This window comes from Diadema antillarum, unplaced genomic scaffold (assembly GCF_040938485.1).
Source record: "Diadema antillarum isolate AM-2024a unplaced genomic scaffold, OU_Dant_1.0 seq00000122_RagTag, whole genome shotgun sequence".
In the NCBI taxonomy this organism is placed as follows: domain Eukaryota; kingdom Metazoa; phylum Echinodermata; class Echinoidea; order Diadematoida; family Diadematidae; genus Diadema; species Diadema antillarum.
Window position 1 is genome coordinate 380,850 of NW_027271202.1, and position 26,799 is coordinate 407,648.

At 39.3% G+C, this 26,799-nt stretch overlaps 2 protein-coding genes across 2 annotated transcripts in view; one reads left to right on the forward strand and one right to left on the reverse strand.

The window, feature by feature from the left end:
• The window catches only part of LOC139727217 (rap guanine nucleotide exchange factor 1-like), a 98,364-nt gene extending 86,984 nt beyond the window's left edge, over positions 1-11,380 (forward strand). Inside the window, exons 9-22 of the mRNA XM_071638174.1 lie at positions 372-802; positions 1,597-1,718; positions 2,422-2,548; positions 3,213-3,285; positions 3,697-3,778; positions 3,905-3,997; positions 4,719-4,898; positions 5,308-5,392; positions 5,774-5,868; positions 6,487-6,565; positions 7,229-7,330; positions 7,965-8,062; positions 8,877-9,011; positions 9,638-11,380. Of these exons, the coding sequence (XP_071494275.1) occupies positions 372-802; positions 1,597-1,718; positions 2,422-2,548; positions 3,213-3,285; positions 3,697-3,778; positions 3,905-3,997; positions 4,719-4,898; positions 5,308-5,392; positions 5,774-5,868; positions 6,487-6,565; positions 7,229-7,330; positions 7,965-8,062; positions 8,877-9,011; positions 9,638-9,749 (1,814 nt within the window). The 3' untranslated portion in view covers positions 9,750-11,380. The remainder of the gene's footprint in view (positions 1-371; positions 803-1,596; positions 1,719-2,421; positions 2,549-3,212; positions 3,286-3,696; positions 3,779-3,904; positions 3,998-4,718; positions 4,899-5,307; positions 5,393-5,773; positions 5,869-6,486; positions 6,566-7,228; positions 7,331-7,964; positions 8,063-8,876; positions 9,012-9,637) is intronic.
• Positions 11,381-16,612: 5,232 nt separating this feature from the next.
• On the reverse strand, positions 16,613-25,628 carry LOC139727206 (STING ER exit protein-like). Its single transcript, XM_071638164.1, has 7 exons — positions 25,508-25,628; positions 22,513-22,627; positions 21,234-21,275; positions 20,133-20,268; positions 19,472-19,561; positions 18,839-18,928; positions 16,613-17,479 (listed from the first exon to the last, which is right to left on the reverse strand). Exons 1-7 carry the CDS (start codon positions 25,626-25,628, stop codon positions 17,414-17,416), a joined length of 660 nt encoding a protein of 219 aa, XP_071494265.1. The 3' UTR covers positions 16,613-17,413.
• Positions 25,629-26,799: the final 1,171 nt, after the last annotated feature.

The window sequence follows — 26,799 nt, forward strand, 5'->3', positions numbered from 1 at the left end:
GGAATATTTCAAATGTACATGACCACAATACGTTATTAGTTATATCTGGAAATTGGACTTCTGTTCCTAGTTAGTGCAATAGATTAGGAATATTATGTTCATTGTTAAAGGAAGTAAAAAAGAAAGATACCAACTTAATATGTGCATATTTTTAAAGGATTCCTTGGAGTAAGAATGAAAATAAAACCTAGCTGATGCAATGCATTGAGTGGGACTTTGTTTTCATTCTCTTCACTCTCTTTCTCTCTCCCACACCGACAACTCTCAACTCTCTTCTACCTTAACACCCCCTCCCAACTTTCTTAAAACTAACTAACCAACCAACCAACCGACCAACAAACCAACAAACAAACCAACAACCACCTAAACAGTAAACACCTACCTGGACCTGGTGGGTGGCTACAACACAGACGGGATGGAGCTCTCTTTCCAGCAATCATCTATTTCAACCAACATGCTGAGTTATGCCGGCTGCACCTCCCAGCAGGAGTACCTCCGCACCAGGGAAGAATTCTTTCAGGCCTCCTACCGTCTGGAGGCACCGTGCGCACGGGAGCCCACCTCACCCTGCCACGCCTGCAGCATGGCCCAGGGTTACGTGCATCAGGAACGCATCGAGGTCCGCCCCGGAGGCGTTGGCGTCGGCAGCGGGGGGATGGTGGGAGCGACCAGCCACGGACAGGCCATCGACAAGGGCTACGAGACGGCGTCGCTCGGCTACGAAACCATGTCACAGGGTAGTCACGACAGTGACGAGTTGCCCCCAGCAATCCCACCAAAGAGGAAAGATTCTGCTCAACAAGTGAGTTTGTGTCTTGAGGGCTTTGACTATAAAGTGTGTTTCCTTGAGTGGGACTCTCCTATGAATTCTCTGCAGGTGACAAAAAGTTGCTGAGTTTTGCGTGTCTCTGAAGAAAATAAACCCAATAGCTGTAATGTAAGTTACTATGATGATGATGATGATGAAGGAAATGTTAATGTACCTCCATTTTATTCGAACTGATATGAAACTGAGATAATCAAGAAAAATATAAGTAGACTTGACTGAAATACTACTATTTTAAGCCGTACAAATTTCCCATTTCACCTAGTATGTGGGATAAAGTTTGTTTGTCTTGATGTTATACCCTTCAGCTTTATTTCTGTGATGGTAATTTTAGAAAGTTTGATACTTTGAAATTGGTTTTCCGTAGATGGTGTTGTATGTCTGGTTCATTGCTCTCTTTTTTTTTCTTTCATCGCAGTGGGGTGAACTAGCAAACAATCGTTACAGTTATTAAACAGCAATGGTGAAGCATATTCAGACAATTTAGAGTGCCGTGCAGACTAAGGTCTTACAAGTATCTCACTTTCTTTTTAGTTTCTTATTTCTCATATATTCACATGGATCATAATGACTGACCCATCTTACTTTGGATAGTGCATTGTTTTATGATTGAAATAAACTGAACAGAAAAGAACTGAACTTCTGTCAAAGAACTGAGTTAGTATTAGATATCATATACACCTGTAGTTCATATATTCTATTATACACGCACATAATATTATCCCCCAATGCACCCCACATTCCTATTTCCTTGTATCTTTTTACCACAGAGTTCAGACGTTCACAGGTCACGACACTACACCAACCCTGAGAGGCCGCTCTCTCCCATGTACGACCTGAAGAAGAAGTCTGAGAGTATGATCGAGAACAGCAACCAGGAGCGAACACACAAGTAAGCCTTTTACCATGCTGCCACCGAGGTCTCAAAGAATTTCATTGCAGTGCACTCCCGTCATAACAAACACGGTTATGTTGAAATACCAGTTAAAATGAAGTAAAAATTTGGGCTGCAATGTTATCCACTCTATGTATTTTTATTGTTTATTTCTTCGGTTGTAATGAAATTTCGATTATCAGTTGTAAAGCAGAAAGGTTGTATGGTTAATGTAGAACTGATTCTCAATCGATTTTTTGTTTGTTTTTATGCTGCTTGGAAGCAGTGTGGCATATTGTAATTGTAGTGTGCTTCAGAATAGCTTGTAATGTGCATTTTGAATGTGCCACCCTGGACCGTGAATATTGGGATGCTTGTGTGTTATCCTGATGAATATTTATTGATGTCATACCATTGTCGGCCATATTTCTAAGACAATAAAAAGAAAATGTGTATTGGAAATTTGTGCGATAGCAGTCATTTAGTGATCATAGACAATTTGAGCACAGGAAACTTGAATGAATAAAGAAAAAAGAGAGTGAATCAAATGGACATAAATTTGTCATATTGGTTGAGCAATTATAAATGGGCTTGGGCACAATGAAAATCTTAATGAAACTGAGCTGTACCATGAAGCTTTCTGAAGGAAAGTGATAAGCCAGTGTATACTCCCTGTGTGACTGTGCTACATTCCTTCTCTCCATTGCTTCACCCAATGCAGCATCTCACAGCTCCCGGCGTTGGCACGGAAACCGTCGGAGGCGGAGTCGGAGGTAGAAGAGAGCTTCAGTGAGAGTGGTATCCTGGATATGTTGGATGTTACAGAGCTGCTCTCATACAGCACAGAGGTAATGAGGAACGGTCTTCTCGACTCATTAACTCTTCTGGTCCCCACACACACAGTGTGCCTTTTTCAATGTGTTCCATGTCCAATTTAGTTAGTTGTCAAATAGATTATATGTTTACTAAGCATTTAAAGGGTTAAGAGAGCAGCCAACTTCCTCCTCTCTCTCAGGAGACTCCCTGAATATTCTCTGATCTCCAAAATCCAAGTTATAATCTTTTGGGTGATGATCTTTTCCCCTTTAGTCTTGTCAATTTGCTGGTTCAGTCTTAGGTATTATGATAAAAACGATGGTTGTGGTGATGGTGGTAATAGTGATGATGGTAATGATGATGATGATGATGGTGGTGGTGATAGTGGTGGTAATGATGGTTGTGATGATGATGGTGGTGATGGTGATGATGATGATGGTTGTGGTGATGATGGTTGTGATGATGATGATGGTGGTAATGATGATGGTAGTGATGGTGACGATGTTGGTGGTGGTGATGGTGATGTTGGTGGTGGTGATGTTGGTGGTGGTGATGATGATGGTGCTGGGTCTGGTGATGGTGGTGATTATGTGATGATAATGGTGCAGGTAGTGATAATCATGGTAATGAGTTAGATGGTGGCACTGCTGCTGATGGCAATGACAATGACAATGATAATGATTATCACCCTCACAGGAGGAAGGGAACCCCATCAAAGGAGGGCCAGTCGATGCACTCTTGGTCTACGCAGCTGATGCAGACAGAAAAGGTATGCCAAGAGAGGAGTCCTGTGTACAGTGAAAGGTTTAGCTGCTTGGGACGAATCCATATGAGAAATTTATTACAACATAGACTATAGCTCCCTGTAATAGAGGCTGCAGGTGGAATGATGAATGTTGACAAAGGAAGGTGTAAATAGAGAGAGATATCAAAGATGAATCTATTGAATGAGTAAGAAAGAAAGATGGATGGATGGATAGATAGAATGAATGGATATCCAGACAAAATAAATCAGGTAGATAAATAGACAAATAAACAGATAGATAGGTAGAGAGGTAGAAAGATAGAAAGATAGAAGAAAGGGGAAGTACAATAGCACAAGTTGAACTGAAATCTTATGTAGTCAATGTATGACTCATTAACAGTATACTGATTAGTACTGTGTGTTTTTCTTTCATAGATTTGGTGTACTACGAGGCTTTCCTAACAACCTACAGGATGTTCATTAGCTCCAGGGATCTTCTCAACAAACTTCTCTACAGATATCCTTTCACAACTGACTTTAACATTATCTGCTTTGTTTTGTTTTTGATGTTTGATCATTTCTACTGCTTATCCATAGCATAATCTCTCTCTCCACCATGTTTTTGACCTTAACTGAGGCTTACGTATAAGAAATTTAGGCACAAGACGGACATGAAGTCGCGGCGAGCCAATAGAAACGCATTCTTCTTACTTCTCAGAGTAGCAGGGGATCTGATGTAAGTATGCTCAGCTCTGATACTAGTAAGCATGCCTTGTGTACTTGTATAAATACCAAAAATGCAGGCGTGAAACCATACCCGCTAGCCTCTCAGATAACCATTGACACAAACCATAGCTGAACCCATATGAAACAACAAGGTGATCAAGCAAGAATGAAATATCATCATCTTCAAACGGTTTGTTGTGGAGGTTTCATAGATTAAACTGTTAGCATTTGTGCTACCATCTAGTTGTGCCCACTCCAAATGTTAAATGTATCAAATGTAGTGATCAGACATAGTTATGATCATTATGGCAGAATGATTAAAGAAGTCATCTTTTCCTTCTCCTCAATCTCCTCTTCATCATCCTAATCTTCTTCTTCATCTTTTCTTCATCCCTGTCCTCATCCTTGGTATCCTCCTCTTGACTCTCCCCTCCTCTCTCTTCTCCCAAATGTCTTATCTCTTTTTATCTTCCCTTCTATCATTCTACTTCTCTTCCTTCTCGTTTTCATCTGCCTCCTCCTCTCTCTTCTCTCTATCCCCCTAATGCCTCCTCTCTTTCTATCTTCCCTTCTACCATCCTGCTCTTCTTCTTTTTCATATGCCTCCTCCTCTTTCTTATCTGCCTCTTCTGCTCTTCTCTCTATCCCCTCTCATGTCTCTCTTTCTATCTTTCCTTCTATCATCCTATGTACCTTCCTCCTCTTTCTCATCCTCACCATTTTCCTCCCAGTGGTCAGACGGAGGATGACATCCTCAAGATGCTCATGGACCTGGTCTTCCAGCTGCTGTGTGATGGTGAGCTCATGCTGGCTAAAATCTTGCGGGACAAGGTTCTGACCAAGATTGAGAACAATAAGAAGGCGCAGCGGTCCAACGGCAAACTGCTCTGGGATGTCGGCATCTCCATTGTGTGAGTCTAAATCCTCTTTCTGTGTTTGAGGTTAACGATGTGAATTTTTCTCATTGGCTCATCTATTATTTCTCTTCATTCATCGTAATTGCAATTTAGTTTTCATTCGGTGTTCAGCCAAAAAGAAAAGTGCCCTTGGAGGGACTCTTCAACAAAATACAGTGTCCAGTTCAATCCTTCAAGTGAATGAATTCACACAAAGCAGAGATGATGACAGCTTGGAGATTTAAATGTGATGCTGCCTCCCCTTCCCTAACATCATCACAAACCCTTCTTGAAATTAACAAGAGTTTAGTTAGTTTACCTGACAGAAATATCCCTGCATGTTATCCTCTTTAGATACTGAACTTCCTTTCTAATCATTTTATCTGTGAGAAATATCATGAGATTATTGTCCATTATCCCGTAGGCGGCCATCCATCAATGACATCACAAGCCAAGAGATTGCTGAGCAGATGACCATCCAGGACTCGGATCTCTTCCAGAAAATAGAGGTTGGTGTGACCCACTGAACTTAAACAATACGATGGAAGAATAAGACAGCTACATTGTCATGACTTACTCATGGTTGAGTTGTGTGGGTTTCTCCCTTCAAATTGTTGGGTTGTTTTCCATGATCTAACTTGGTTTCTGTTTCATTCTTTCTTTTTTCTTGCTTTGTCTGTTCCTGGGGCTGGTTAATGCATTGGAGTACTAAACAAGATAGAGATATCATTGGGTATGCTTTGAACAGGGAAAGTGACGAAGGAATAAACCGTTTGAAATGACCAAGTACATAATGTGCTTTGATGAATCTCTCGTGTTTAGAATCCTCTCTCTTTTGATGTGTAATGCATCTAAGGTTTCCAATACTCTGCTCTTTCCATGTGACCCAGATCCCAGAGGTTTTAATGTGGGCCAAGGAGCAGTCGGAAGAGCTGAGTCCAAACCTGACCATCTTCACGGAGCACTTCAACAAGATGTCCTACTGGTGAGTCTTGTCTTTCAAATGCTGATCTAATGATAAAGTAATTATCGTAGTGGTGATGTGATGCTGATGTTGTTTACGATCACATACATGTACCTGCCAATTACATGTATTCCCATTTAATAGGAACATCCCTATTTTTTGTGAAGAAGAAGTTTCATTCAACATTTTGTGCCTATTTTTGTGAACTCTTGGTAATGATAATGTATGGGAGATGGGTGAAAATATTTATTTTTGTAATATTTTTTCTATTATCAAAATTTTTTGTATTTGTTGGATGTTCTTGTTAAATTTATTCCTATTTGTTGAATTTTAGGGTTAGCTAGTATGCAATTGTAATGTTGTATCAGGCTATGATCCAGTGATGTAATAATGATGATATTCATGTGTTGTTGATGATAGCGATAATGATGGTGGCCATTGATGGTGATGATGATGATGTGATCAACAATGAAACTCACAGCGGTGCAGTGATGGTGATTCTATTGATGATGATGATTATTAAAGACAGTGATGATAATGATGATGATAATGATGATGATGTGATGTGATCACCATGGTAATAGTGTTATTGATAGAAAATATTAAGGATAATTTCCTGTTTCTGTTCCTTGTGATCAGGGTGCGGTCTCTCATTCTCCAAGAGCCCAAAGCCCAGGACAGGGAGAAGCTCCTCATCAAGTTCATCAAAGTCATGAAGGTATCAAAAATATGTTATACCACTCCACATCAGGATAGTTAATCCTCCCAGAGAAGTCCTCCCATGTCAATCATGTTATCAGGGTATCATGAACTGGTATCAGTAAATCTAGTCAACTGGACTTACTTGTATTTTGAGTAGCGACAATTCACATCCTCTCTGGGACACTTCATCAGGCCGACTGATCTTTGACGGCAATTGGCTGGATCCTACAACCCGGCAGTTCAGAAAATTTCTCGGTGCTTTCTGAAATTCCCTGACCCTGTCACGGGTAACAACCAATTGCTGCCAAAGATCACTCGGCCTGATGAAGCGTCCCGGAGAGGACGTGAAACATTGCTACTCGAAAATACAAGTAAGTCCAGTTGACTAGATTTACTGATATAGTTCATGATCTGTTTTACCTGGATGACTGAGAACATTCACAGACAGGATATCATGTGTTCAATTTCAGCTCAAACTGATGATGCATTTAGCAGTGATGGATTAATGTATGCTGTAGAATAGTTTTCACCTTGGACTTGAAAGTACTATCCATTTATAATTAAAAAATAGTCACTAATTAGACAAGTCAAAGTAATTTTTTTAAAAATATAGACGCATGACTAGCAGCATATGCAGAAGTCAGTACTCTGAAGTTTTTCTTTCATTGTTTTCGAACAGCATTTACGGAAGCTGAACAACTTCAACTCATACCTTGCCGTCTTGTCAGCCCTGGACTCAGCCCCAGTCAGGAGATTGGAGTGGCAGCGGCAAACTGTGGAGGTGGGTGTGGTCTGTTGGGTGTGGTCTGTTGGGTGTGGTCTGTTGGGTGAATCAAATCCTATCCATACTTGCCTCTCTGCTCTCTCTTGTCACTTTAGAAACAATAAGGTACAGGCCGAACTCGATTAGTTAGCCTTCTCTTATCTGGACTTCTCTGAAATCATCCGGTTGTGTTCATGCAATAAAGATGAAAAAAAGAAAAAGAGATTTCGAATTAAATTATCAAAAACTCCTGCAAAAATCGTACAATTTACTTTCAATATTCCCAACAGAAATATGTTAGGAATTTTACATCATAATGAGTTTATTTCTGTAGAAAAAAAAGAAGAGAAAATTATAATTTTAAGTAAGTATGCTAGAGCATAGATTATGCCACTGCTGCATTTTCCACTACAAACTTAGCTACCACTGGGTCGGCATCTACATGTACATGTACATAAACATCGTTTCTCTTGTATTCGGTCAAATTGCGTATCTGAACGTGCACTGGTCCCTACATATCCAGATGAAAGAGGTCGGACTGTACTGCGGTGTTGAAGACTGTTGTGTGTTGTGAGAATTTTGACATGCTTTTCCTTCTGATTCAATAACGTTCTAATTTTCCTCAACCTTTATATCTGGTCATCTCTCCCAGGGCCTGAAGGAATATTGTACCCTGATAGACAGCTCCTCATCATTCCGATGCTACCGGGCAGCTCTGGCTGAGGCAGAGCCTCCTTGCATCCCTTATCTGTGAGTAGATTGAATGTTGCCATATCATCTTTGTTATCTTTATTACCGCCTATAGTGAAAGGGCTGAATCATATATGTGCTACTGTGTCTATACATCTCCTGATTAGAGTTCCTCAGTTGAGTCTCATCAAGAGACACAAGCCCCAAATCTCCCAACCTGTTGAAGATTAGTCCCGAGTATAGGCCCTACTCGGGCAGGTGTCGGTGGGAAATGTGTGTTTTAGCAAAATCAGCTTGTCTTCAACAGGTTAACAGTGAATCCTGACAGAGTAAAGTCACTCCATCCACAGTCAAGTATAGGATGTTATCCATAAGATTCCAAAAGCTTGCATCAACTAGCAGGACATCAACTTCTTTGAGTGGTACTTATGAAATGAATTGCTCATGAGATGAGCTGATGTTGGCAGCATAGCTGTTTTCACTTAGTCATGTAATTAGTTTTTGAGAGGCTATCGAATGTTGACTGAAGTATTTGCCATGTCTTAGATACCCAGGAAAGAGATAGGCTCAAGGCAGTGGGATGACTTCACAGAACATCTATTCAAATGATACATTGATATTTAGTGTCACATCTGTAAGTGTTCTTTCCACAAACTGTGAATATCTGTTTAATGTTCTTTTGGAGACTCCCATAGCTATCACAGCTGAGCTCCAAATCTTTACCAGGGACCTCCTGTCAATTAAAAAAAAAAGAAAAAAAAACCTATTCATATTGCTATGCGGGTAGCTGCAGCTTCTTGTGCTAAAAGACTCTTATACCACAGTCTCTTTTATGCTACTATGATTCTTTTTTTGCCGACTCGTTTCTCTGCAGGGGCCTGATACTCCAAGACATCACCTTCGTTCACATCGGCAACCCCGAGGAGCTTCCGGATAACGGGGGTGTGAACTTTGTCAAGTGTTGGCAGTACTTCAGCATCCTGGACAGCATGCGCAGATTCAAACAACAGTGAGTTTGGCTCTCCATTAAAGGCATTCATTCTTTCTCATATTTTCATGATGATATGTAGAAAAAGAAAATATGAGGGAAATGGTAAGAGGTGTACCATGTATATCATCAGGGTTTTTTTTGGAAGTAAAAAGTAAGAATTGAGTTCTGATTCCATCGATAAACCTCAAATTGGCTGAAATGACAACAGCAGAAATCTGAATTTTTTTTTTTACAGTAAAACTTTATTATGACCTTAGGTAGTATCATAATATCGTCGGTTGAGAATGATAAGGGCGTTAAGTTGCCACAAAACCCATAGTGTTCAAGACCATTTAACGCCCTTCTCATTCTCAACAGACGATATGAGTGGATGTACAGCCAGTAGAAAAGTCCTCGTTTTGAGTTGCTAGAAGTCGCTGAGGAAAGGAAGCCTTATTTTTCTTGTGAGTGTCAAAATATGTAGCATCTGTCTCATTTTATGAAAGCATTAATTGTCCAAGCACAATATGGATGTAATGTCTCTTTGAGTTTACATGTGCAAGAATTACCATTCAAAATCTCTATTGCTATTGTTGGTGAATCCGCATCAAGTTCTTGTAATTTACACTGTGCCATTGTCTTGTTTGTCCATTGTCATTGTCCAGTCACTACGACACCCTGAAGAAGGATGAGAGAGTTCTTGCCGTCTTCAACGACTTCTCAGAGTACCTGGACGAGGAAGCCATGTGGCAGCTCTCCAAGGTCATCAAACCCTGAGAGAGGGCGCTGCAACGTCTCCATGGGATGTCCATTTTTATTCAGACTCTATGAGGCTGGCTACACCAAACCCCCCTCCTCACCCCTTCTCCAAATCTCTCTCTGTTAGTTAAAGGTCATCACACGATGTCCCTTCCTGAAAATTCTCGCAGAAAACAAGGATGGGATGTGAAGAGAGAAGGCAGAGGGTTTGGTGAAACATGCTAATTTACTCGGCGGATTTGTACTTATCAGTATTATCAGCATCCACTTTCATTGTGGAGAGCAAGTCAGCAATTTTGTTGTTTGTTGTTAACAGAGGAGCGCCCCAGACATTATGTTGCAATAAAAATTTGGCTCGAGACAGAATGAGACAAGCGGAAGGAATGCCTCCGGGAAGTGTGTGTCTCCAGAGGGACGGCCATAGGAAAAGCGTTGTGGCTTCTGCATCCAGATCTCTATTGGTTGCCACTCCATTGCAAGCTCATGCAGTATCCAAGCATACAAATACTTGCACAATATTTTTCAGAGGATACCACTGTCTAATCTACTGGCTATAGGAAAGGAAGTCGTCAGCCGGAATGTTTGCTTTTGTAAGATGGTGGCAGCAAGTGGCAGAGAAATGCCTCAGTCTTTACGAAGCTGCGTACTTCCTGTGGGAATACTGAGTGAGGACTTTTTATTAATTTTGGTTCTCCTTTCTTCGAATTTGACTGAATTTTATCGAAATATGGCACAAGTTTGTAAATGTCAGTGATGTTTTTCCAATGGATACGCTGTTTGTGTCATGTATTTTACCCCTATTTATTACACTTTCATTGATATCATTATTGTTGATTATGGTGTTGTCTTCAAACACAATTATTTAATCTCAGATTTATATCAATGATACACCACATGATATGTAAGAGGGTGTACTCTGTAAACTAAAACAAATCTTCATTTCTAATATTATGGACAAGCACCTAGACTCACAGCTTGCTGATATCCAATGAAATCATGTCATTGAAATAACAAACTTGCTTGCATGTCTTCAACTTGCTGTGCAGGCCATAATTCTGCAAATAGACCATATAGTACATCTTGTTGGGTTTTGTTTTATTCATTCAAGCATATCATACGATGATCAGCATGACATAACTATCCAGGGAAAATGTATGCTTTGTTGAGAACACTTCTTCAATATGTTGATCATCAAATGTAAGAAACTCGTTTTTCAACTCTTCCCTGATAAACCTGAATATATGATCTCACTTTGTAGACATTCAAATTTAGACTGGAATCGCATTCATTGTTCGCAGTGAGAATATTGCAGTAATATCTGAATGACTTGTAGGTTTTCTGTTAGTGCTCATGGTATTGACCATTGCATTGAGCAGAGAGTTTCTTCCCTACCAAGCTAGGACCACCATAGTAACAAGCGTTACGTCACATCTATTAAGGCTAAATTAAAGTCATGATCAGTTGGAAACAACCCTCATGGCTCACAATGCATTACCTTTATAGAGCAAATTCCGAGATTTTGTCAGTAAGGTTCTTTTTTTTTTGTAGTGTCCACATCTATGACTTTGGGCGGATCTTCCACATTTTTTTGTTTTTTTGTTTTGTTTTTTGTTTTTGTTTCTTTACAAATGGTCACATCTTGGCTGCAGTCGGGCGATGGTACTTACATTACATGTTACAGAATTTACTGATCTGGTTATCAATTAAGCCAACACTTTTGTATCATAACAAGAATGGAAATGTGATACTCATGGTAACACAGCTGCCAAATCTTTCTGAGAAAGCAACATCTTCTGTTTTGCCCCGACAGGTCTGGCTAGTGTTGGAGGCCCCCCTGGTTTGGGATTTTGAATTATGTACACCTACTTAGATGCATGTTGTATGCATTTCACCCCGATTGTTCTTTGAAGTCCTCCTAATTTTGAAGTGTGAATGTTGGTGGCTTTATCAGTAGGAAATTTGGGCTTTTACATCATCTAGATTCTCCTTTGGTGAGAGAGACACCTAGAGTTAACCATTTGTACTTCTGGTTTAATACATCCATTATGGACATCAAGTAGGGGTGAACTTGTCTTGTCATTAGCTGCTTCTAATTCCTGATTGATAATATTTGATTCATCATAATGCAACTCTGTATTGAACACACAAAGTGTGGTTATGTACTTACCCATCTGTCAAAATCTTGCATTCAGAAACTGTTAAAGAACACTGAGACAAAGAAAAAGAGGAACCAGCTTTTCCTTTTTTTACAAAGCTCAGTAGAGACTTTGCTGCCCTTTCTGTCAGTGTCATGGCATGTGTGTGCTGAAAATTTCAGAGAATGTACTATTTAGGGATCTTCATACAAATCAGTGTTTTAAACTCCTTATGACATTTCACTTTTATCTGAAGAGCTTCTGGTATTCTTCCTCTACAATAGATTGGTTGCAAGAGTGTGTTACTGCTACTTGTATTTCTGTGAGTGCTCCAGAATCTGAAGGAGACCTCTTAAATTGGCTGTTACTTACGAAGCTGATGCCATGTGTGTGTGAAAGTATGTGTGTCAAACAGATGTTGAAACATATGTAAAGTTGAAGGGGACATGTTTGTAAAGCTGTTACATACCTTGCATGAAGCCAAGAGGGTGAATTGTCAGAAAAAAAAACAGAAAGCTGAGGTGTTTCCTTTAGCAACCTTGCCACATTGCATGTAACAGTGCGGGCTGCTTTGCTCAAATGGATCTAGGGGAGCGTGGTGGTGAGACTTTGAATGTCAACGTACCAATGGTTTAATCTCGAGGTCTCATAGAGAGTGAGACTGATGGATGAGGCCAGCAGCACCTTTGTAGCCACTGCAGGATAACATTGCAGAGGTGAACTCTGTGTTTTGTTTGGATATTCGTGAGGTTACGGTTCTTGCCAAAAAAAAAAGAAAAAGTTGTCGGTCATCACCTTTGCCCGTATCTTCGCGCAAGAATTACAACTCCGTTTTTTGTGGAGAAGAGTGACGACTGACTCAGTGTGTGTTAATCTCCTCCAGTTGGTGAATTCCTTCCATAAAATCATTGACTTTGTCCTCATTCTTCTTCATCGTGAGCCTCTCCTCTTTCATCTTTGTCTTCATCATCATCATCTCCTTCGTCGTTTCTTCCATCTCTCATTCTTCTCTCTCCATCTCTCTTCTCTTCCTTCTACTTCTGTAGCATAATTTAAAAAATTGTATATTCATACATTAATTGTGGTCAAAGTTGTGACACGGTGGTGTCACATAAATGCCATTTTTAATGTCAATTATTGATGATGCATTTGATCAGAAAAACTTGTACAGACTGTTATAAGAGAATGTGTGTCTGCATGTTCATGTCAATAATATTTATTTTTTATATGCAAAACAAGTATTATATAAGCATTGAAATGAAATATATATGTGGTAGAAATTATGTTTGCTCTATTTTTTTTTCTTTTTTAGATTACCCGGTCATAACTCCCATACCCTGTGAAAATAGTCAGTAGAGGAAACATGGGAATATTTCTGTGCTCAAAATGTGGCTGACTTATTCAAATGTACACTGTATCAATGTTTCTTGCAAAGGTTCATCTTTGATTACTGTTCCCCCAACACCAAGATTACTCCAGAGCAATCTAGACCCAGAACTGTCCTTTTTCATTTAAAAGTGCAATTTAGACAGACAGGGGGAAAAAGTGCTTAAGAATTGAATCATGCACAAATTGCAAAGCTACAGTTTGACTTCACAGAGTTGACATCATGGTTTGCATGTGAATTTGAAGACGTTGGTTTTATAAATATATTAAACAATGGTACTCCCGCTTTGGTATTACTTTGCAGTTATATGATTACCAGTCACACTGTTTTTCCCCCTAGTTTCCCGATTCTCTGAAAAAGGAAGAATTATTACTTTTTTAGAATCATATTTTCAGCTCTCTTTCAGTGAGGTGCAACTGATAAATAAATAAATCAGAGAAAAAGGACATAGCAGGGTTTTAGAACTTATGCAGTATTCCAACCAGTCTGATATATCAACCTGCACCCCTTTGGCTATGTTTATAATACATCTCATTTCCTAGGGTAGACGTATGTGTAGGTCTTTTACTCAGTGTTGTAAGATGGAAAACAATAGCACCCCTGCTCAGTCTTCTTTATTGATATATAACTCAAAGATTTCTTGTGTAACACCAAGGTCTTCTTCTTTTTCTCCATCTCATGTTATGAGAGTTTTGATATTTTCTGAGCTTCATTTCCGTTGTGCTTTCAAAGCGTTTCCTTTCAAACGAGTATCAATGACAATCGCATTACAGGTGGAAAGGTGAAGTTGTTTTTTTTTTCTATGAGAGTAAGAGTATACATAGGAACCTTTTTCCGTAGAAAGAATCTGTAGTGCTATTTTGTGTCCATTGAGTTTCATGGAATCTTAGAATAATGGCTGATTCAGCAATCTCGATCTGAATTGACCCTTCTTGATTGAAATGACTGAAGTTTTACTGGTGATCTATATACATGTATCCTGTACATTGATCGCTTAATCTGTAGAAAGTGATAGGAATTGTATATTACAAGGCATATATTTATTACTTCACTAAATTTTGAAATGTTATGAATATTTATGTGACTCGTTTCATGTCATACAAATGACAGCAGCCAAATAAACAGGATGAGATTTTCTTTTTTGGAAACAAAAAAAAAGTTTCTTGTCCTCAAATCTTTTCTTGCACTGAAATGCATTGTGAAAAACCTTCGCTTTATCCAATCTTATGGTAACAGGAAGAGTTTGCTAAAAGTAACTGGGCATTGGTGGATATATATTTATGTCTGTTTTATGACTGGGCTTGGTCATTATATCAATTAAGTAATCTCTGCGGAAGAGATACTCTACAAGGGTATATCTGATGGATTGAACATATGCAAGCAACAGATCTGTGTACCTATAGAAGACTGTATATTATATGCCATTGATGTTATTGTAAAAGCTGTATTGGTCAATATGCAGCGGTGCGCTGTGTTGCGCCATTGCTGGCAACTTTAACTTGAACAAATTAAAAGAAAAAAAAAAGATCTATCTGCTTTCAGTCTATCAAACTCCACAGACTTAAGCAAGTATCCTTTCTTTGTGCTCTTTGTCCTCATATGCAGCAGTATGAAAATACACAGACACACACACACGCACACACACACACACACACACACACACACACACACAAAGACACATGTAAATGAATGATATGCATATATCTGTATACACATTACACATGTAATACATAATTTATGTGTATATATATATATATTTACACTGTAAATACACATGAAGAGTTTCATCACAAAATGAATCAACTCCATTCTTGCCAATTTGAGATATTTGCTCACAAAGAAAATAATGAAAAAAAATGTGGAATAATTTCAATGATAACTTCGAGAATATTCCTTGTTATGCAAGAAGTGAGGTATTACTGGAAAGGGTTTATTTTGTTCTATCTGATGGTGGACATCTCTAAAAATGTTTAGAAACTGCACATTTTCTGATCAAACCCTTCACGCATGTTTCTTTGTCATTCATGTTTATGCACAGCCTTACAGACATACATACACACACCTACACTTTTGTAGCAAGAATGCCATGAGGAAGGTGGAAAGTGCACCTCTCTTCGAGTTCTATACTTCAGTGACACATATTGTATGTGAATGTGCGAGTGGTTCTGTCCCTGTGCATTAAAACTGGCTGGATGAGAACTGTTCCCAGGTCTGACCATTAACTGATCCTGCGTTAGAAAATCACTAACAGATTGGTTTTGATAGAATTGGGGAAAACACTTCAATATGAATAATTCTTTAATACCACCACTTCAAAAATGCGCAGCACTACTTTTATTCATCAAGTTTACATACAGTAACAATCACACTGCACTGGCGATCATGTAACAGTGCACACAAGTTATGGTTGTCTGGTTATTGTTCATGTTTACCAATGATCTTATTTTGTACTGAAGGGAACTCACTATTAGGGAATAACAACTTCATGAAATTGGACACTGCACATATAATCCCACTGGCCTAAGTTTTACCTGCAAGGCTCCCGAATTTCTGACAAATTGTCATGACTTAAATTTGCACAAGAGATGTTATGCATTTGTAGTCTTTGTTACAACTGACTTAACACACCCACTCCCCTTCCAACTTTGTGGCAACAAAATTGAAATTTACCCTTTGAGGTCGATGTAACATGGCATATACAAACTGTTGTAATCAAAACACAGATAAATCAAACAACAACGGTGTTTTATTTCTAATTTCTTCACGTGTCTGTGTTCGGTGCACGTCCACGTTTGTACTACTGTCAGCATACAGACTGATGTTCAGGCATTTCACTTGCTGTGACCACAGAAATCATAGAAATTATTGTTCACATAGCTACTGTATTTCAAAAAAATCCTTAATAGGGCTACAGTGCCGCTGGAATCACGACAGATGTCTCAACATTTCTTATGCCATGATATTTATGCATTCATCAATAGCTTATCAAGACATCGACATTCAGTACGGTACATCTCTAGTTCCTCACTTAATCTCTGACAATAATTTAAGCATTAAATCAAACACTCCATTCCTTGGATCAAAGTGTTTGTACAGTGCTTAAACTGCCCAGTACAATATAGGACTTACCTTAGTTGACACACAGTTGCTGTTTTATTTAACTCTACGCGAACGGAAACCTAAAAATCATGATTCTATGAAGACATCATTTTTTAGTAAAATGACAAGTCAGGTGAAATCTAGTTGCATTACGATGTGACAAAATATCTGGAAGGACAAAGAAAACTTCTCAGTTGAAGGGCCTCTATGTGCTAAGTTTCCACCATGTCGATACCTCAGCTTCATATCCTCTAATATGAAACAATGTAAGGGTCTCATAGAGAAATAATGTCCTTGTAGCTTGACAGGACGGCTTACCTGGATTACTTCTCATAAAGCACTTCGTACACATGTCAGATTTAAGCTAGAAAAGGTGCAAGAAATCTCCACATTAATGATATACATGTAGGAAATACAGACAATAGGTGAAAAGAAAGGCAGAGCTACAGCAACATTACCAGACATCCTCAAATAATCCTCCTTCTTCAGAAGCTTAGGATTGAAATACTTTCCTGTAAAGTTATTTCAGATAGCTCTCACCTTATTACATATGGGATATTTGAATAATTGAAGATAAGATTTACAAAGCTAAAACCTTTGTCAAGTACACTCTGTAGGAGCATACATCTAAACATGCGACACATTTTACATCCTTTCAACGGGGGGTAGCATGTGGAGCTACTACGTACTTTGGAGCCCAGCTATGATCAACACACATCAGAGAGATCATGAGATCAGGGCAAAACACCTTCAGCTTGTGACACAGAGTCTAAACAAGTTACCGGGTACTGTGCAATCTGTTTCAGCTTTCCTGGGAGGGTGGAATCCAAAAGCACCTTTCAAAACAGGCCACTGTCATCAAAGATTGGCATCACCTTCAACGCTTTCTCACTGCATCTCCATTTACCTCTGTTCCAGCAAATCTATGGCGAGGACGGTGATCTAGTTAATCTCCTCCTTGGTTGCTTGTGCCATGGCTGGATGGCAGAGTAGTTTCAAAAATCAATGTCCACAAACATGGCATTTACAGCAACATCCAAAAATGACATTACATTCTCCTTTCATGGGTTCTTGTCAATGAGAGTTCCTTTTGACCGCGCCCTCTTTGCCATCTCTTCCTGTAATATCTGCAACAAGAAAGAACACACAAAAAAGGGATATAGATGTACAATAAGCTGGCATCTCATCTCCTTTGAATATAAAAACTGACTAGGATGTAAATATGTAAATTACATGCTTACAATCATTTTACTGCATCAAATAAATCTTTTTTGATAGCATATTCTTTGGTCAACACAAGTGATATGTAAAAATAAATAATTCAATACATGATGATTATAGACCATCTTCATGTGACACAAAACTTTGAAAAGGAAGGCATCAGGAAAGAAAAAATCAAGGAATGATTATCCCTTCTATTAACAAACTGAAGTGTAGTGTTTGCGATGGGGGCAAGCAGGGCCAACAATATGCAGGCCCATGTTACATCAATGTCATTAAGTGATGTATCATTACTGAGCACCAGCTTGGCCAAAGATGTACAAATGTTTTCAATTTGGAGAGTCGGTAGGAATTATTTGATAAAATATTTGTGGTGTAAGGTTTATGGTTGGTATAACAGTCACACAGCACAATGCAAAGTCCTTCTCCTGCAGTACCCTTTAACCCTAAAAGGGCCGGCGGAATCCGCCCCCCCCCCCCCACGTTTCGCGCTATAATTCTGCAACGCGAGAAGGCCTCGCCGTGAGGCTTCTTGACTTTGTTTGTTCATGTCTTGTGCAACTTTTGAGACCAAATTTGCAACGTCCATGAATACTTTCGCGAAGCCACACCCATTTTTGTAACGGAATGTCGCCCCAAAACGGGCACAATTTTGTGATTTTGTGTACATTTCCTATGGAAAACAGTGCTCTGTCATGAAAGTCATAAAAACCTGATTATTTTTACAATTAATCACTTTCATTGATTAATTTTGTGCTAATTATGGTAGAAAAGTGGTCAGTGACAATTTCCAATTAAAAAACAAAGAAAAAAACAAAAGCAGAAAAACAAGGAAATACATAAGAAATTCTGAAAACAATAAAATACATAAGAAATGAAATGAGTTTTGGAAGTTTTTGTGATGTACAATTGTTGAATATGCTAAAACAAATTTACAGCTCAAAAATTAGACTCTCAATGCTTTTAATTAGGCTAAAATATGACCTTGATCTTAATTTGCATAATTAATTAATTAAAATTAGAAATCAATTGTTTCAAAAAATCTTAGGACACAATCTTGTAGATTATGACGTGGGTCTCACGCATGTAAACTTTCATCGCGATCGCACCACCAATGGCTGAGATCTCAGGGAGGGGCGGAATCCATCCCCTTGCTTTCCATACAAAGATAAAATATAGTGGTTATGAGGCTCGCTAAGATGGCTACGACCTTCTCTTGGCACAAAGTTCCTTGAGGCAGACTGAGGGAGGCTTATCATCCTTACCTCTTCTGGTTTCCTCTTTGCCATGCCCTTCTTGAGGAATTCCTTCTCGATGACGCGAGCGTTGCTGGCGTAGGAGTCTGCAATCTCTCTCTGAAGAAGAGAAGACAGTGATACATTGATGTGAGAATGCTGGCAATTTGTGAACACCAAGCAGCAATAAGAAGCTGTTTATTACTAGGGTCCTGGGGAAACTAAGAATAGTATGATTGTACAGTTTTAGGTCTCCAAAAAATACATTGATTCAAACGGGCTAGCCACTGTTTGAATTGATTGCACTGGAGTATTCTGGACTTAAACCAAATCACACTTAGGGTGCGATGTGGGTCTGGATAAAAACATCAACAATAAGAAAAATACACTAAAAATCATGCACACCTGCTAACAATTGTTGGCTTGGAGGCTTATAAGAAGGGATATTAAAAGGGAGTTCTGATTACAGGGTGCTCCAGGATAGAAATCACTGTGTAAGCTAAAGTCAATGATATTGTTGGCAGGGCCCTCCAGTAGAGCATTGAAAACACTGAAGAGGCTACCCTGGATAAAACAAAAAAGAAGACCATATTATTATTATCATTGTTATTAACTATACCCTCAAAGGGTGTTATGTTGAATGCAAGTAGAAGACAAACTTACCGCCTCAATCTCATCCTCTTCCTCGTCGATGGTGGAAACGGTTACCGTGGAATATTTGCCCATCGACTTGGTGTTCTTGCTGAGTATCACCTGAATGTCAAACATGCATTTTGCATTGTTACGTGGGTGAAACTGATGACATTTTCCATATTTGGGGGTAGCATTATCCTCATTTATCACTTGACAGATGATCACTGAAATGTGTACAGTACATGCATAATTAATGGTGTACACATGCTCTGTTGGGCAATGCCAATGATTTCGTAAAGGGAGGAGATTACTGAGAACGCATATTGGTGGGAGGCCAAAAAGGGAGACTGCCACAAGAAGGGAATACATACTCTTCTATACTTTCGATCTATAGTAAACAATTCAAATGACATTACCTATGAGCATGAAAAAAATGGTACATGACACAAATGTACATACACTGCACTCAAATATGTTCATAGTATAATAAAGTTGATGAAGTACAAGTACAAAATAATACATGAAGAAGATTACCAGAACACCATCACAAATTGGTGTAGGGCTAGTACAGGTAACAAAGAACCCCATGAGAAAGAACAAAGAAAGAGAGAGATACACTATTATACTTTAAATCTGTAATAAATGATGTCAGGGAGTCTCAACTACAAGCTTTTTATGTCAATGCATGTACCTTCTTGCTGGCAACATTCTGTATTACAAGTGGTTCCTTGAGAGGCCCCTTGTCAGGCTCAAACACTGCATTGTCCACAATGAACGTCACCGTTGTGTCTTTCTCCTTGTGCCGATAGAACAGGAAGAGTCCACATCTTTTCAGACAAACAAGAGAAGAATGCATTTACAGCACAGTTCAAACACACCAACAAACAAACAAATTATAGGACACTATCTGCAGGTATGATACTGGCAACGCTTGAATATATTTGCCTGCTGTCAGTGTCAGCATTCCAATCTCTGATTCACAATGATACTCATAAGCATGCTTTATAAGACCAGAGGTAAGTTATTACAAGTTTCCTGGGTATACAAAATTGTATGCACTCTTGTAAGATTGATAAAACACCTTAATAAGAAACTGGACATACCAGAAACACTGGTATTATATGAATGAATGCATGAATACATGAATGCATGAGTACATGCAAGGTAAATGGATGAATGCATGAATGATACCCCAATAAAAACAAAAAAATCCTTATGTCATGAGTTACTTACAACGCAAGTGCACATTGATGTTGCAGGTTGTGGTAGTACACTGTACACTCTGATTGACGTTTGTGGCTTGCTCACTTCCTACTCATTGCTCAAGAATGAATTACTTGTACCATAGCCATAAATCATGAGTAATACACCATGTACATGTGACCCATCAATTAAACTGCACACACCAGGAGGTGCATGTACAGTAGGCCTGCACTGTACAGTATATGTGCATCTACATGTAATTTTGTGTCCCCCCCCCTTTTTTTTAATGTAGGTCAACTAATCTTTCATGGCATGCTCCTGATATTTTAGACGCATCAATCAACTGATCATAATGGGCATTTCTCAATTGATATTACAAGTTTAATCGCTCAGATTATGTAAAACTCATGCACAGTATACACACTGCAGGTTACATGTACTTGCATGCTCTGGTGAATAAAAAATGCCCAGAATTCCTCCTTTAACAAACAAACATACAAACAAACAAACAAACAAACAAAACACACACACACACACACACACACAATCAAGCACAATTGCAAAGCTCATTAAATGAAAATAAACTCACTTTTTGCATTTCTGCCTGAACTGCTTTTCAATTCCTTCAGGTCTGAAAAAGAGAGAGGGAGAGAGAGAGAGACATAAATACCATATATCATTATTGTCACTAAGAGTGCAATTTGCTTGACACCTCAACAATGCTGCCATCCTCAAAGGTTTAATTCAAATTCCTATCAAAAAGATCATGAACTATACAGAAAATGCCCAGATATTATTTTCTTCTTAATTGGAACTGCAATACAAGTACATTTCTGTACTTTCTATTCTGGAAGGACATTTTGTACTTGTAGTTCTAAATGGTTATATGTCCCAAATTCTGTCAGGACATTGTAGGACAGGTTATGATAAAAATCACATTTCTCAGCTGGGTAATTCCATGAAATTGGGGCAGTGTCCATGTAGCATCGTGATATTTAAAAAAATACATTTCAGCATAACTCAATATCAATTATGCTATACATTCATTGTTTGTAGGCTTTACATTTGCATTGAGGCCACACATTTTCCTGGAAATTTTGTGTCATTCAGACTCAATTTTGATGAAGTTATTAAACAATATGTAACAGTGTCCTGTAGCATTGTGATGTGTCCATGTAGCATTGTGATATTTTAAAATTTGGTCCTAAGAGACAAATTATGGCAATTAGCTTGACCAAAATTTGATTCAATATGCATATGTATTTACAAGATATGAATGAGATAGCTAAATATCTCAAATTTCCTGTACACAGTTTTGATTTTAAAAGAAAATTACAAAATGTATCACAATGATATGCGGTGTCCTTTTTTGTGACATTTGGTGGACACCGCGTAGCATAGTGACACATTTACCCAGCTGTAACTAAGACTTAGCACTATTAAACATAGTATCATACTCCATCAGCATTCTCATACTTTATGCCACAACAAACCCTAACCCTAGCACTCGGGAGTATGCGCATGCAGGATGATGATCTATGAGATAATATCGCCTAAGAATCAGTACATGTGAATTTTAAGATTTTTTTGCAGACTATTTAAGAATATTCTTTTGGACAATATACATTTGTACTATTTACAATCTAATAACTCATTCACGAGGTTTCTACACTTTTGTGATACGTAACAGTTGTAAATTAAAAACTGTAACAAATTAGAGATGGGAGTCTACTGACAAAAAACCAACAAAACAAAACTAAACAAAATCCTTTTGAGCAATCAGATACTTGTATGCAGACTTTCACTTCTAATAGTACTTCTCTTTGGCCAAACCTATGAGTACTAAACATGCTCCTGTTTTCACAAACCTTCTCAGATACACGGTCTCTCCTTGTTGGCAAGTCAGCTTGTGAACATGCTTGTTGGCATCGATGACACGTGCCTTGTCACGTCTTCTCAAAGGCAGCTTATCCAGGGCACAATCTACCAAGACGAGGAAACAACAGAGAGGGAATGGAAAAAGGGGGAGAGAAGAGTTACCCAATGATGATGAGACTTGATTTAAACCATCAGGCACAGGCTTCACTATGTCCTCACTTTTTCCAGCAGTGTACAATTTTCTTTCACCCATTTAATTTATTTCTGGTTCTTCCGGATCCAGAACTAGATCTAGGCCTAGTTCTAACTCTACATTGTTGTAGCACTAGCTTTGCCACTTCACTTCCACCCCTTTTAGTGTTTAATCAGAATTTGTTTTATTCACTGTCACTGACGTAGTGACAGCAGCCACTCAACTCACCTTGCACTTCCATAGACAGGGTGTCTAGTGCATTTTATGTTATCATTCCTCTCAAGGATACTGAGTTCCTTAATGTAAGATTGAAGTAAGATAGAGGTAGGGTAAAAACCCCAGTATTCGGTCACCTAAGCTTTTCTGCAATATTTTTTAAACTAAAATGATACATACATATCTACAGCAATGTATGTTAAATATATCAAATTTCATTAATCTCAATTTTTATTTTGTTAAATACATCATAGAATTTCACAAAGTCCCAAAATATACACTTGTATCACCTTGAAAATCCCCCAGAATACTGTCACCGCGACCAGAATTCGGTCAGGTGATATGCGCATTCAAGGCCACTGAAAAATGCGCCCCGCTATACCTTGTTGGCAGAAAATTGCATCGGGGACGTTGCGGCACCCGTTGGTGACCGAATTCTGGCAAGTCAGCACTTGCATAATTTAACACTTGTACATTGAGTCACGGCATTACCGCAAAATAGGGCCCCACTCCATTCATTTCGTCATAGCCAGGGACTTCTTTCAACCTCCATAGACTTTGCACATAACGTAGTGGAGACGCACATGCAGAACGAGAGGGGACCGATACCACGATTTGGCCCGAGTCACTGCATCGGCAGTACAGAAATTTTGTTTTTCTTTTGCATTTTTGCGGATACCATCACACTCTGAGCTTGGGATTTGCAAAAAATCTCGCAAGAAAACGGCGTACCCCCTACCGGTATTTCTTGCTTTTGAATTTTAGCGCTTTTTCGGCAACCTGTAAATTATTACTCTAAAACTGGGCTTAATTCGCTTGTGCTTTGGAAAAGTTGTGCCGACTCTACGTTTTTATGGCAAAATTTGGGACTTGGCATTGGATTTTTTGGAGGGGACTAAACAAAGAGAATTTCCTGTTGTGAACGACAGTGCCAGTGCAGTGAGTGCCAGTGTGTGAAATGTGATTTGCGTGTGTTGTGACAGTAGAACTTACCGAACTTACTGGCTTGTAACATTCATTAGTGATAAGTGACCGAATTCCGGTAGGTGACCGAATACTGGTAGGCTTACCCTACTAATACTCCTGAGTACTAACGTTAGAGTAGTAAATTTACACATGCTGTAAGCTACGTCAAGATAAATGTCACTGCCTTTTTATGTCCGGGCGGGATTTTGTGTCTTTACTACACATTGTAGGTACCCTCATAGGCACTAGATGGCGCTGTCGCGGATATGTCACAAAAGTCAACGCGTAAATCGGTCCCGATTCTGTGCGATCGTTTTGCTATCGGCGTGTTGCTCTATGAAGGTTGGTCGTATGAATTCTTTTTACTTTGTGTGAATTGGTTTTCACACTCATGTACGGTGATCTGCTACTGTATGAGTACTGCTGCTTTCTAAAGACAGCAATCTTGTGAGGGTATGCAACCGATATGTCATAGAATGAACAGTGAAATCTGAGGCTAGTTTTTACATTTGAATCGATCACATGCGAGTTTTCCGTGAAAAAATGCATTTAAGGAATGTGTCCAAATTATTGAAGTTTTAGTGTTTTTTAACAATCTTGAATGCTTGTACGATTTTTCTTTTATCACGGCATGGTAGCTCTGAGTAGCTCATAGATGCAATGAGTACACAAAGCAGGGCTTGCCGGAACGATTTTCACACGATATCGGGCAGTGAGCAGTCTTCGTTCGCGCTCGCGGGAAGGAACCGAGCACGCGTCTATGCAGTTATACTGTACGGTACGATAACGTGTTGCGTGAATGGAGGTATGAATATGAATATGATGCGATGATGGCAAGAGTACTAGTACTTTTGTTGGCAGAATTAGAATTTTTTGTGTGTCGATGTCCAAAGCAGTTTCATATTGTCGTTTCCTTACGATAAATCATGATAAAAATGCAGATGACCGCGCTATTCTGGTCCATTCACTGTCAATATCATGCGCTAGTATAGTGGCACGGTAAACTTGCAAAGGACGGAGAATTCGGCGGCTCACGCAACTTACGGCCCTATGGTGGGCCGCCCCGCCGTGGCCCCCAGAGTTCAGTGCGGCGAAAGCAGTGGCGACACGAACCGGACGCGACACATGCAGCTCGCAATCTCGCGAGGGTTGCGGCCCTGCGCTAGCTAGCCGACCGAGCGAGCTGGTAGTGGCAGAAGATTCGTATTTCAGAGCGAGTAACGGATGCGTACGTGTAGTAGCCTTTGCTTAGCGATAGCAAGCCGTTACCCCGATATCGAATTCTCATGGGACAGAATTAGTACAAGTTGTAAGTAGAAACAATATTAGAGGTCTACATATTTTTTGACATATTCAAGGACAGTTATCTCTCTTTTTATTCCGGATTCCAAACAAACATCCTAAAAAGCAAGCATCACGCATGACATTTGATATATATCTGAATTCAGTGACAGTCCTCTTGACAAGTGAAAGTGTAGATTTATTTTCTTATGAGTGTACCTATCTTTACTAACATAAACCTCAAGGAATGGGACTAGCCTGCATATCATGCAAAAGCGACTAGTGTGATCGACCGTTTGACATAGTTGTAAATAAATCGTTACTCTCACCGATAATCAACACCATTTGCCCACACAGACAGAAGTATGTCATCAAGGGTTTGTCACGATCATATTCCTCTTTCTCCCTGTTGTCTGACACAACAATACTCCGTGAAACAACTTTCGGCATTTTGACTCTTGCTCGGTAGTCGCTTCTTCTCAAACGCTAGCTAGATAATTTTATGATCACTGTTGAAATTTGCTGCCCTCTACGGTTGATGTCAGTTGCAGCTTCCGCGAAATTATTGATTCATCAGGCCGTTTCCACGTCGGCTGCTGCAGAAACACGATAAGGCTTAATGGAGATATAAGACTAGTAAGACCCACTATATTAAGTATGTCTTCTTCTTCTTCCGTTAAGTGCAGCTTCATGCCTGAAGATTACGCACTGTAGTGTGTGAGAGTGTGCAGCCGTATGTGTGCTCCACCAGTCAAATTCCACAAGTAGTGTATTTACAAAATATATACATGGAGTTTAAGTAAAAATCCATAATTTCATACATGAACTGCAGTTACGTCTCCCTCAAGAAGGACTTGAATGCCTCGAGGGAGGGTGAGTCAGCTGGGTCTGCTGGTAGGTGGTTCCAGTCTCCAACAGTTCTGGGGAAGAAGGATGAGCTATACACCAGACTGGTGCATAATGGTGTCCTGAAGCGGGAATCATGCCCTCTTGTGGAAGATGTTGACTTTTGTAGGTATTGCTGCCAGTCAATGTCCACCAGATCATAACGGATGCGATACAGCATTACAAGATGGCTTTGTAGACGCCTGCTAGCAAGTGATGGCCATTGTAACCTGTCTAGCATGGCGGTGACACTACTGTGACATTTGAAGTCGCCAGTCACGTAACGTGCACTTCGTCGCTGAACCATCTCGATCTTGTCCACATTTTTTCTCTCAATCACGTTCTCACTACTACATTACATTAGTCATTCATTTTACTGATTTGACATCATCAGATCTATTGTACTTGTATTTTGATCAAGTTTGACGCCCATCTATCAAGACGGGCAAATACAAAGTGCATGCAAAATATTGCATCTCATATTTTATCCTAACAGGATGCATACATGAACGTTTCTCATATAAGACATAGAATCATGCAAATACATGGATTAGAAAATACTTCATACTTTCCTTCTCACTTATTAACCCTTCGAGTCATCTCCTCTTTTTCAAAAATATTCATTCGCCAAAGACGTAACACAAGCTCGAGAAGGGGGGTGGGGGTAGTAAAGAGAATTTCTAGTGGAAAGTCCAAATAACATCAGACATAGAGAAGACAACATACTGTATGCACC

Coding starts and splice junctions, on each gene's coding strand:
- LOC139727206 (XM_071638164.1), bottom strand. CDS start 25,628: ATGCCGAAAGTTGTTTCACGGAGTATTGTTGTGTCAGACAACAGGGAG. Junction 22,628..25,507: donor GCAAATGGTGTTGATTATCG/GTGAGAGTAACG, acceptor TCGTCTTGGTAG/ATTGTGCCCTGGATAAGCTG. Junction 19,562..20,132: donor AGAATGTTGCCAGCAAGAAG/GTACATGCATTG, acceptor TTTGACATTCAG/GTGATACTCAGCAAGAACAC.